General features: G+C 43.8%; 1 protein-coding gene across 2 annotated transcripts in view; it reads left to right on the forward strand.

The window, feature by feature from the left end:
• tyw1 (tRNA-yW synthesizing protein 1 homolog (S. cerevisiae)) overlaps positions 1-13,102 on the forward strand; it is a 62,333-nt gene that overhangs the window by 35,102 nt on the left and 14,129 nt on the right. For both annotated transcript variants that reach the window (XM_058413679.1, XM_058413680.1), the window contains exons 12-14: positions 46-223; positions 1,457-1,592; positions 10,482-10,592. In XM_058413679.1, the coding sequence (XP_058269662.1) occupies positions 46-223; positions 1,457-1,592; positions 10,482-10,592 (425 nt within the window). The remainder of the gene's footprint in view (positions 1-45; positions 224-1,456; positions 1,593-10,481; positions 10,593-13,102) is intronic.

Here is a 13,102-nt window from a genome sequence, read left to right on the forward strand (position 1 = left end):
AGACGTGTCTGTCTTCAGTGTTAATAGTGTGTGTGTGTGTTTTAGGTGTCCCAGGAGTTCGTCCGGAGCGTTTTGAGGAGGGTTTGGCGGTAAAGCACTGCGCTCTGTCTTTAGTGGGCGAGCCTATCATGTACCCAGAGATCAACTCCTTCCTGCGTCTCCTCCACCAGTGCCACATCTCCAGCTTCTTGGTCACCAATGCCCAGTTCCCTGAAGAGATCAGGTTGGTTTTAAATATCATCTGTTAACTCTTTTCTTATTAAAAGCACTGTGTGACACCATGCAGAGTAAACTTTAGAGACAGTTGTGTGTGAAAATCCCAAGAGATCAGACCTTTCTGAAATAATCAAACCGGCCCATCTAGACGTCCACTCCACGGCAAAAGTCCTAGAGTTCATACGGTTTCCTCATTCTCACACATCATGTATGATGTGAACATCAACTAAAGCTGCATGATTTTATGTCATGTGATAGGCTGCATGAGGAATTCATCAAAACCTTCTGACCAATCAGAATCAAGGATTTAACAGCGCTGTGGAATAAAGTGCTTAGACGACACTATAATATTGCGCATATAGAAAATCTACAGCTCTCTGTATCTCACCTTGCGCTGGAGTCGAACTTAAAGCGCGTACTCTTTTTTTTGAAGCTTTGCTCAGTCTGGGGTCCTGCTGATAAGTAACAATCAGTCGTGGAGTTGCAAATCACTGCCATGCCTCCGGGCAGCTTCTCTTTCAGTTAGCCGTGTATTTCTTCACTACTCTTCTGCATATTTTGCTGCATGGCCTCTTCTCCCACAGCCTTATGAAAAATGCATGCTCCCCCCAGACGGCATGGCTCTGCGCTATGCTACGCTACGCTGTGCTGTGATGTGAATTGTCGTACACTTTATCTGGACCGACTCGCAGGGATTTTTGGCTTGTGGGTACATGCCGAGACGAACAGTTCTCTGAAGTCCCAATCAGCATGCAGCATGGTGGGGATACATGCCACTGCACTCAACATCATAGAAACAAAGCGCTTCTGTTTGTCAAACATCTGTGGAGTGCTCAGGGGGTTGGGGGGGGGGGCACGCTGCCTGCACATTGAGAGAAATTATAAGCTGCTCTATGTAGTTTTGTCACACAGCCTCATGTTTTACTTGAATCTCAGGGGTGTGTGTGTGTGTTAATCTCAGGTGTGCCTGTGTGTGTTAATCTCGGGTGTGTGTGTGTGTGTTGATCTCGGGTGTGTGTGTGTGTGTGTGTGTGTTGATCTCGGGTGTGTGTGTGTGTGTTGATCTCGGGTGTGTGTGTGTGTGTTGATCTCGGGTGTGTGTGTGTGTGTTGATCTCGGGTGTGTATGTGGCAGTATATGGCAGTGATGTCGCATATCCTTGAAAAGTTGATGGCATGGATTTTTTCGGATGTATTTTATTCCCCTCATCAATTTTTCTCTTTTTTCCATGTCTCTTCAGGAGCCTGGTGCCAGTCACGCAGCTGTACGTGAGCGTAGACGCCAGCACCAAGGACAGTCTGAAGCGTATAGACCGTCCTCTTTTCAAAGACTTTTGGCAGCGCTTCCTGGACAGCCTCAGAGCCCTGGGAGAGAAGGTGAGGACTGTGTCCACTACTGACGTTCACATGGGCAGATAAGTTAACTAACTGTCATTGACCCGAACATCTGGGGGCAGTGGAGGGGTAATGCTCTGAACAGAATTTTCTGAACAGAAGCTTGGGGTTCAACCTTCTAGCCGGGGCACCTTTAGATCCCACTGCCGGGCTTTAAACAAAGACTCTTAACCCTCTCTGCTCCGGGGGCTGTATCATAGCTCACCCTGTGCTCTGACCCCAACTTCATAACAAGCTGGAATATGTGAAGAGCAGAATTTCACTGTGCTGTAATGTATATGGGACAAAGCCTTCTTCTTCTTCTTCTTCTTCTTCTTCTTCTTCTCATCCACCTTCTTCTTCTTCTTTTTCTTCTTCTTCTTCTTCTTCTTCTTCTCATCATTCGTCTTCTCCTGCTTCTCCCCCTACTTTTCCTTCTTCTTCTTAATCATCATCATCATCATCATTGCAGCTTAAGAGCACACCTAGGTACTACAGCTATAGCTGTGTAAATCTTTTAGGCACTATGAATGCTTGTTGTCAGCGGAACTAACCCCATGCCAGGCTGCATATTTTGTAAATGATAGATGAAGACACTGAAAGCAGTTTTAAATTTTTAAAGCCATATGTCTTTAGCTCACATTTTGATTTCTGGTAGAAATAAGATTCATTTTGATTCAGTTTTATTTGTATAGCTGTCCATATGTAACAATAGACAGCAGTTTTGTAGCTATTGTAGATATTCAGGAGATACATGATACATTTTTAAATTCATCCCTTTCCATTTTGAATATCCAGTTCCAGATTTAGACTTGGGGTTCAGTCAGTGTTCAAGGGTTCAGTGGCTCAGAAGTCAGTGCAGGACCTCTTAAGAACACCAGCTTAGCATTAAGTGAGTTTCAGTCTCTTGTTTAACGAAGTCTCTTCAAGTTCTCTCTTATACTATATGAAATTTCTTGGTTTTCTTCTTCATTGGTCATTCTTTTGTTGGATTACATATGCATACAGTCTTCAGAGCTCAATAAAGGTCATTTAATTTCCTCTCATCAGTACTGCAGGCTTTCTTATTAAGTCTCTAGTGTGTACGTGACCCGTCTGCTTATCCTGACCAAAACTCCTGTAGTGTGTAGGAGACATGGGTGACTACTGAAGGATATCTTTGTAGCCACAACAGGAGGCGGGATGCCAACACCCCACATAGCTAAAGCTAAAGTCTATAAGCTGAAAAAGGTAAGCTAACTGTGCTATTACAAATTGTTTTTAATTAATTGCTAGAGGAGCAAAGTGTATTGAGTCAAGGTGTAGTGCACAGAGGTAGAGGTGTAGGGCGCAGGGCTAGAGTCGGGTGTAGAGCGCAGAGGTAGAGGTGTAGGGCGCAGGGCTAGAGTCGGGTGTAGAGCGCAGAGGTAGAGGTGTAGGGCGCAGAGCTAGAGATGAAGCACACAGAGCTAGAGGTGTAGTGCTCAGAGCTAGTGGTGTAGGGCACTTAATCAAGGTGTAGAGCACAGAATCGGAGGTGTAGGGCACCGAGTCAGAGGTGTAGGGCACTTAGCCTAGGTGCACGCCACCAAGTCTGAGGTGTAGGGCACTTAGCCGGAGGGGTAGGGCACTTAGCCGGAGGTGTAGGGCACTTAGCCGGAGGTGTTGGGCAAAGAGTCTGAGGTGTAGGGCACTGAGTCGAAGGTGTAGGGCACTTAGCCAAGGTGTAGGGGATTGGGTCGGAGGTGTAGGGCAAAGAATCGGAGGTGTAGGGCACCGAGTCGAATGTGTAGGGCACCGAGTCAGAGGTGTTGGGCACTTGGTCAAGGTGTAGGGCACCAAGACGGAGGTGTTGGACTCTTGGTCGAAGTGTAGGGCACTTGGTAGAGATGTAGAGCACCAAGTCAGAGGTGTGGAGCACTGAGTCGGAGGTGTAGGGCACTTGGTAGAGGTGTAGGGCACTTGGTAGAGGTGTAGGGCACTTGGTAGAGGTGTAGGGCACTTGGTAGAGGTGTAGGGCACTTGGTAGAGGTGTAGGGCACCGAGTCGGAGGTGTAGGGCACTTGGTCGAAGTGTAGGGCACTGAGTCAGAGGTGTTGGTGTTGGAATGGAGATGACTGCTTTTTGTCCTCTGTGTAACTGCTGTTTCTGCAGCTTTCAGGTTGTCTGCAACTTTGTCTGTGTGACTGCTAACTTCTCACTTAACTTTATCTCATCAGACTGAGAGTGAGTTATGAAATGGGCCACCTGTCAGGGGATGATCAGTTGTGTTTCCGTGAACTTATGAACTGCATATTATCGAAGCAATTATGCGGACAGGGATGTTTAAGGTCTTGGCAATGGTCCTGTTACTTTTTCTCATTGAAACTGTCATTTAATAATGTTGTCCTTGAGAGCTCCCACTTCTCTTTTGCGGTCAGGGAAGTGCTTCATCCCTGAAGGCCAAAACTGAGGATAAGGAGGAGTTTCTTCCTTCAGGTCTTTCATGCCCTCTACCAGGACAACACCTAGGATTAGTAAATACATAGGAATATAAATACAGACCATGAAATTCACATTGCAGCATCCACCCCCGGCATTCCTGTCAATACACATGGCATATCCTGTATTATAAATATTTATTGTATTTTATTATTGTGATACATCCTGCTGTGCCTGGTGTATGTGACCAATAAATTAGATTTGATTAGATTGATTGAAGCATCTTCATGATCGCCACTTTGTTGCCTGAAATCCTCACGGTCATGGGCCAGAGCCAAGGCCACTGTCTTTTTATAATGACACCAGATGCAATCTTGCATGAGAGCATTATTTTTTCAGAAGTTTAAAGTAGTAGAAATATTTAGAGTTTAATTTCCTTTAATGTACCCACTTACAGGTGATGTGAATAACACTGATTAGCTCATTACAGTGGCACCTGTCAAGCAGTGGGATACATTAAGCACCAAGTGAACAGTCAGTTCTTGTAGTCGATGTGTTGGAAGCAGGAAAAATGGGCAAACGTAGGATCTGAATGTCTTTAACAAGGGCCAAATTGTGATGGTTGGACGACTTGGTCAGTGCATCTCCAAAACAGCAGGTCTTGTGGGGTGATCCTGGTATGTGGTGGTCAGTACCTAATACAAGTGGTCCAAGGAAGGACAACCAGTGACAGGGTCATGAGAGCCCAAGGTTCATTGATACATTAGGCACCAAGTGAACCGTCGGTTCTTGTAGTCAGTGTATTGGAAGCAGGAAAAATGGGCAAGCGAAAAGATTTGCGCAACTTTGACAAGGGCCAAGTTGTGATGGGTGGATGAGTGGGTCAGGGCATCTCCAAAACAGGAGCTCTTGTGGGGTGATGCCAGTATGCAATGGTCAGTACTTACTAAAAGTGGTCAAAGTGGACAACCAGTGAACCAGCGGTAGGATCATGTAAGCCTAAGGCTCATAGATACATGTGCAGAGTGAATGCTTGCCCATCTGGTCCGATCCCACAGGAGAGCTACTGTAGCACAAGCTGTTGAAAAAGTTCATTACTGGCTATGATAGAAAGGAGTCAGAACACACAGTGCATGTCTAGCTGCAGACTACTGTGTGCCCATGCTGACGCCAATCTGCTTGTAAAAGCACCTACAATAGGTGTGTGAGCCTTGGAACTGGAACATGTAGCAATGGAAGAAGGTGGTCTGGTCTGCTGAATCATGTTGTCTTTCACATCATTTGGATGGGTTTGTGTGTGTCACTTACCTGGGGAAGAGATGGTACCAGGATAAACTATGGGATTAAGGCAGACTGACCAAGGCAGTACAGTGTGATGCTCTGCTTGGAAACTTTGAATTCATGTGGATGTTACTTGTACCACCTACCTAAACACAAGGTTTGTTACAATACATCCCTTCATGGCAACAGCAGGATAATGTTCCCTGACATACTGCAGAAACTGTTGCAATAGTGACAGTTTAAGGTGGTGACATGGGCCCCCAAATTCCCCAGATTTCAATCTGATGCATTATCTGTAGGATAATTCGGACAAGTCGGATCCATGGGATACTTAAAGGATCTGCTGCTAATGTCTTGGTGCTAGATACCACAGCTCACCTTCAGAGGTCTTGTGGAGTACATGCCTTGACAGATCAGAGCTGTTTTGGTGGCACAAGTAGAACATTAGGCAGCTGGTTTTATAGCATGCCTCTACTTTTTTCAGATATATGCACTGGAAATACACTATGTTGGCAAAAGTTTTGGGACACCCCTTGAGGTCAGGGCTCTGTGCAGGCCAGTCAAGTTCCTCTACATGAAACTCTTTATTTTGTGTTTATTGACCTTAATTTGTACACTGGTGTGCAGTCATGTTGCAACAGGAAGGGGTCATCCCCAAACAGTTCCCACAAAGTTGGGAGCATAAAATTGTCCAAAATGTCTTGGTATGAAGCTGAAGCATTAAGAGTTCCTTTCACTGGAACTAAGGGGCCGAGGCCAACCCCTGAAAAACAACACAATGATTTGGAGGGGTGTCCCAAAACTTTTGGCAATATAGTGTATTATAGAAATAACAAAAACAGGACAGTGTCTGCGGGGAAATGACGAGTCAGTGTCTAACCTGACATGTCTCTCCTTCACTGCTGCTCCAGCGTTTCAGTACATGGTTTTGCTTTCAGACGGCAATGTTCTCCACGTGCAACACTTTTTATTACCGCTTCCTTCAGCTGTCGGCACCCTCAAGCCTTTTTGCCATTAGAGCTCTATATCATGTGTACATGTATTTATTGTTCTTTAGTTGGCTGTCTGGCTTTCAGTGCTAAATTAATGTCGTCTGTGAACCTGTTTGCACGGCATTGTACCTTCAACACAGAGAGCATGATTTGTAGGCTGTTTGTAAATAGAGTGAAAATAATGTGGTTTTTCAGAAGCTTACTCCAAATTCCAGTCCAACCACTAATGCAGAACAAGGCCCATGCAAAACACATGCTCTAGACAGGAAATGCTTTTTGTTGTTGTTGTTATTATTATTATTATTATTATTATTGGATTTTTAATCATTTCTTTTAATAGAGTAAAAAGATCTGGAATAATCATATTCTATTTATACCATTGTTAAATCCTCAATTCTGATTGATCAGATGGTTGTTTTTCTAATATGTACATGTTTTACACAGGGACTTTATGAGGGACATTCCCTGTAAACAAATTTAAAACCTTTTTTTTCCAGGATGGAAGGCTTTGTGGGGTTTTCTCTAACATTACAATCTGGGTTTTTGTCTTAACTTTTAAGCAACGGTTTAAAGATTCTTTAAAGTAAGTGATAGGAGGCATCGGTTTCATTGACGTTCCACAACATTAAACAAAACTATACATAAATAAAAACTAAGCCCGGTTCGTATCTGTGACATAATAGATCAGTATCACAGCTTTTTTGTCGTCTGTCATTACTTCCCTGCACTCGGCTGCGGTTATTTTGAAAGATTTCGGCAGATCCGTGGAGACTGAGCTCGGGTAAAGTGGAAACTGTCATGCATTATTCACCTCTCTGGTAAATGTGCTGCTCTGAGTGAATGAAGTGGTAGTGAAATACACAATATGGAGCGAATGGAGCGTCAGGATTAAAGTGGGATGATTCGGAGTGTTGTAACGGACCGTTCACACCTACATAAACACAACAGCAACTGCTTTAGCTGCTTCCTCTGATACCATGTCCTCCCTCATCCCTACTCCACCTCTGTCTGAAACCTTATTTCTCTAACAAAATCTTCAGTTTTCATTAAGAAATATTTATACACAGCAATATTCAGATTTTTCATAAAGGTCAATCTTCACCAGGACAGATGCTGCTCTTAAACCTGATAATAAACCGATTAGAAATGTCTTGCTGTTTTAATGAAAAACTAGATGATATGCTGAATATTTTATGTAAGTAACATTTTATCTGTCTGTCTGTCTGTCTGTCTGTCTTTCTTTCTTTCTTTCTTTTTCTTTCTTTCTTTCTTTCTTTCTTTTGCTTGCTTTTGCTTTCTTTCTTTCTTTCGCTTGCTTTCTTTCTTTCAGTAACACGCTATTTTTTTGCTCTTATTAACTTTAAGATATAGTGAGAGCAGAAGTGTTTCTAGCTCCTGTAACCTAAATGATGCCTACATAAATAAATAAGTATCTATAAATAATGCATTTTTGAATAATAAGGATCAGCTCAGTCCAGCTTTGATAAATGATGTAATAATTGGGAGGGAATTCAGAGAGCTGAGTTTTTTTTCTTCACAGTGAATGAGATTTGGGTTGATTTGCTGAAAGGGGAAAACAGCATGGATAAACAGCATGGATGAATTTGGTCAGTGTGATCCTCCGCAGCTCAGCTTTGAACTCGCTGACTTGCTTTTCTTTAGAGTTCATTAGCAGTGCTGGAGTTCGCTGCGTCTCTGGTTTCTAACCACGTGCCTGTAAGCAGTTAGGTCTGCTGGGTGATGCCTTTAGGAGCTTCAGGAACAGGAGCATCGATTAGAGATCCAGAGATGAGATGAGAGTCTGTCTGTCTGTCTGTCTGTCTGCCTTTTATCTCTCTGTCTGTCTGTCTGGCTATCTATCTGTCTCTCTGTCTGTCTGTCTGCCTTTTATCTCTCTGTCTGTCTGGCTGGCTATCTATCTGTCTCTCTGACTGTCTGTCTGCCTTTTATCTCTTTATCTCTCTGTCTGTCTGTCTGAGTGTCTATCTATCTGTCTTTCAGGCTGTCTCTCCGTCGGGCTATCTGTTTGGTCGGTCAGTCTGTCTGTCTGTCTGGCTATCTATCTGTCTCTCTGTCTGTCTGTCTGCCTTTTGTCTATCTATCTATCTGTCTGTCTGTCTGTCTGTCTCTCTTTTTGACTATCTGTCTATCAGTCTTTACAGTATATCCATCTACACACACTATTACTGGTGGGAAATCAGAGTTGGTACTTTTTGCCTAAACTCATTGGTGGTCAGTTTTGGTCAGTAATCTCCTTTTTTTTTCTTGCCGACAGTGAGAAGTAAATAGTGATGAATCACTGCTTTGTGTATTGAAGCTGTAGTTTAGCATCTACACTCTCTCCAGTTAATTCCCAGGATCCGTTCTCAGCAGTGCAGCAGGTAGTGTCAGTCATCCCAGCTTTGTGTGGATTCAGTGTGTAGTCTGGCCTCTTCTCCATGTGGTCAGGGTTTTCTCCAAGTTCTCTGGTCTTTACTGTAAAAAATTAGGCTATGATCCATTGCCCTGAGTGTGTGAATGTGTGTGTACATGGTACACAGTGATGTACTGATGCTTTGTACAAAACACCCTTCAGGTTCAGCAGCAACTAAAGATGAAAAATGAATAAAACATTTTTTCATGCTTCATCATCTTTTTTTTGTTTATTTTACACTTTTCTCCATCTCCACTAAAGAAAACCCCTTTTTCCTCTCTGACATTTTCCCTTGAATAAATTAGAGATTACAAGAAAACAGCAACTCTCTTTCTCTCTCTCTCTCTCTCTCTCTCTCCCCCCCTCTCACTTTCTCTCCATCTCTCTCCCTCTCTCTCTCCCTTCCTCCCTCTCTCCCTTCCTCCCCCCCCCCCCTCTCTCTCTCTCTCTCTCTCTCTTTCTCTCACTCTCTTCCTCTCCATCTCTCTTCCTCCCTCCCTTCCTCCCACTCTCCCACTCTCCCTCCCTCCCTCTCTCTCTCTCTCTCTCTCACCCCCTCTCTCCCTTTCGCTCTCTCTCACCCCCTCTCTCCCTTTCACTCTCTCTACCTCTCTTTCTCCCCATCTCTCTCTCTCTCTCTCTCTCTCTCTCTCCATCTCTCTTCCTCCCTCCCTTCCTCCCACTCTCCCTCTCTCTCTCTCTCTCTCTCTCTCTCTCTCTCTCTCTCTCTCTCTCTTTCTCTCCATCTCTCTTCCTCCCTCCCTTCCTCCCACTCTCCCTCCCTCCCTCTCTCTCTCTCTCTCTCTCTCTCTCCCTCCCTCCCTCCCTCCCTCTCTCTCTCTCTCTCCCTCCCTCCCTCCCTCCCTCTCTCTCTCTCTCTCTCTCTCTCTCTCTCCCTCCCTCTCTCTCTCACTCTTTTTCTCTCCCTCTCTCCCTTTCACTCTCTCTCTACCGCTCTTTCACCCTCCCTCCCTCTCTTTCACCCCATTTCTCTCTCTCTCTCTCTCTCTCTCTCTCCCTCCCTTCCTCCCTCTCTCCCTCTCTCTCTCTCTCTCCCCCCCCCTCTTTCCCTCTCCCTGCCGTTCTCTCTCTCTCTACCTCTCTTTCACCCTCCCTCCCTCTCTTTCACCCCATCTCTCTCTCCCTCTCTCTCTCTCCCTCTCTTTCTCTTTCTCTCTCTCACCCCCTCTCTCCCTTTCACTCTCTCTCTACCTCTCTTTCACCCTCCCTCCCTCTCTCTCTTTCACCCCATCTCTCTCTCTCTCTCTCTCCTTTTGGCCAGTCTGTCATTGTTCAGCTAGGTTAATCTGACTCTGCTGAGATGTAAACTCTTTCATTTTTTGACAGCTCGAACACAGTTATTCTAAGAAATGCTAAAGAGTACAAAACAACTCCAGAATGATTGACAGGTGAAATTAACTGCCGTGGAAGCGAAGAGGTGAAAAGTAGTCACTGTCACATGACCTTCATTTAGAGCATCTGTGCTGATGCATTCTGGGTAATGGTACTGTGTTATGATTTTGAGAGTTGCATATTTAAGAAAAAAGAAAAGCCAACAGCAGCGCTGTCCTCTGTCACACGTAACTGTTTCAAAGCCACGTTAGAAATCAAAGCCATTAAAAGTGAAGCTTTGTATCTTCCCCTGGAGCAGCTTTACAAGGTTTATTGATGCATTAGTTGTGGTCCATCTTCTTTCCTCTTTAACCCAAAACAGTATTTCGACCTTGTGCTTCACCAAGCAGTGTATAATCATGAGTTGCATGCTCTGTCACTTTTATTGATTCTCTTTGTACGTGTGTCTTGCAGCAACAGCGCACGGTGTACCGCCTGACCCTGGTGAAGGCCTGGAACGTAGACGAACTCAAAGCCTACGCCGAGCTCATTGCCCTCGGCCAGCCAGACTTCATCGAGGTTAAGGTAAGGCACTCGCAGCATATCTGTTTCTCATGCACCTTTTTATAATCCTCAAGATCATCAAGATCGGTGACGAATGTTGCGCTCTAAGCAAAGCGGCTTTCAAATTCTTTCAGACAGAAGCACAGGGTTTTGTTCTTGCTCTGAAACACCTGAGTCCCAGCATCCCGGCCTCCAAGGCTGCAGATCATTTGGCTTGTGTTGGAAGCTGGAACTGAAACAATCCAGGAAGACAAGCGAGGTGCATCAGGTCTACTGAGACGTTGTTTGGAGAGGAAGTCATGTAGTTCATTAGCGAAAGAACCAGATAATGACCAAATCATTACATTCCCTCCATGGCCAAATAGAGGAGAAATGAATCGAGACGATCAGCGAATTAATTTCAGATTGTGAAAGATGAATTATTATGGTTTTGAGAGGAAAGAAAGTTAATGTACTGAGAAATTACTGGAATTGCTCGAAGCACTGTGATGAACTCTAATTATTATAAATGTTGTAGTGTAATTAGATTTTTTTATATTATAATATATTTTTAGCTCTTTATGTATTATTTTTAGTCGATGTTTGGCTTGTCTTTTGACTTTTGAACAAACCTGGACTGGGATAAACACCTTGTCCTGTACACATCAGCACTCTCTGGGAAAATAAACTCCTTAAATGTGAGATGCTGCACTGAAGAGATTAATTGGGAACTTATTCATTCTGATGACTGATCATAAAAACAATAATGAACGTTGTGGTTTTACTGAACAAATCCATAGCTCTTCATGAAGACCTCTTTACTAAATAGTACTTTTATATTGAGTCATTGAGAGAAAAAGCAGACCCAGCGTTTGACCCAGAGAATTTAACCAGACTCAGTTCGGTTAATATGAACCAAGTGATCTACAAGTGATCTCAGTGCTTTTGATGTTCACAATATAATTGGACCAGTGTTGGTCCTCTTTCGCATTGATATGTCCTGCTTGTTGTTCACTCCACAACTCCTTATAAACTCAGACGCTTGTCCATTTTTCCTGTTTCTAACACATCAACTTTGAGGACAAAATGTTGACTTGCTGCCTAATATATCCCACCCACTAACAGGTGCCATGATGAGGAGATCATCAGTCTTATTCACTTCACCTGCCTCTGCTCACTATCCTTTATGTTAACAGATAGTGTTCAAGTAGATGCAAAATACTGATGATTGTGAAGTCTTAGTATGGTAGCACTAGTCTTTTTGCAGTAAGTCTGTATTACAGTTGGTTGAGGATTCTGATAGCCTGCAGGTAGAAACTGTTCTTCAGCCTGCTGATTCACAATTTGATGCTCCGGTATTGCCTGCCTGATGTCAGTTTCTTGAACAGGCTGTGTTCAGGGTGACTGGGGTCCATTGTGAGGTTTTCTTTCATTAATGAAATGTTACCAACAATTTTGTCCATGTGTGTACATTACAAGGATATTCAGAGACAGGTCTGTTCTCAGTACAGTAAGTGAGTGATAAATGAGGTTTAATGCCTGTCTCCAATTATCAGAAAGTGCATTGCACTGTCCTCCTCCTCCTCCTCCTGTGACACACTATCTCCTGACCAGACACTATGAAATGTTTTGTTTTAGTAGTGATGGAAGATGGCAGCTATGTGAAGCCTTAAGGGGCCCCCAGCCTAATGATGCACACAAGTGTATCTTTGCGTTCACATCACACAAATCAACTGAATCAGAAAGAGGATCCTTAAACAATCCATACTACTGAGATGTTTAATGAACTGGAGCTACATGGCTGATCTTCATAATTGGTAATTAAAAGTCCTAGCTGCACCATATGGCTAAATATATGAACATTTAATCATCACAAGCACATTGAAGATCTCTAAAACTCTTTCCACGAAGCTGGAAACACAGAATTGTCTAGAATGTCTTTGTTTTCTGAAAAGTTCCCTTCACTGGTAGTGGCCTGTGGGTCCTTAGATGTTTCTCAGGGGTTCTACATGAATTCCTGTGGTTCATTAACAGCGGTAATGTATTTCCTCCATTTGTCTATGTCTATGATCTGCCTCACACTCGCCCGGTGGAGGCCAAATCAAAAGCTTTTGTACCCTTTTCCAGCCTGATGACCATTGCTTACACTTTTTCTGAGGTTCTCAGGAGTGTCCTTTGATTGAGAAACCCTGTATGGTGTCCTCCACATAAATCCTTCCTGCCCATGCATTCTTATATCTGCTATTATATCCTTTATTGACATAAGAAAACATGCAGGACAGCAGTGATGCTCTTAATCCCATTTAACAGCCATTCGACGGCCTCTCGATGCTCCACCACAAACATGCCCAGTGCATCTCGATTCCAAACTGAAGCAGCCTTTAACTTTGACACACTGTTTCCTAGCAACAACAATCGGGCAGCTTTAATGGACAGTGGGATGCGAGGATTTGTGTTTCCTGCTTCTCAATAAAACCAACAAAAGAATGCAAGAAATTCTGCTGAATATTGGGCTCCAGACGTTTGCCAATTCCAGACTGCTTTTTTTTAAT

Source organism: Hemibagrus wyckioides, linkage group LG17 (genome assembly GCF_019097595.1).
Source record: "Hemibagrus wyckioides isolate EC202008001 linkage group LG17, SWU_Hwy_1.0, whole genome shotgun sequence".
Taxonomy (NCBI): Eukaryota; Metazoa; Chordata; class Actinopteri; order Siluriformes; family Bagridae; genus Hemibagrus; species Hemibagrus wyckioides.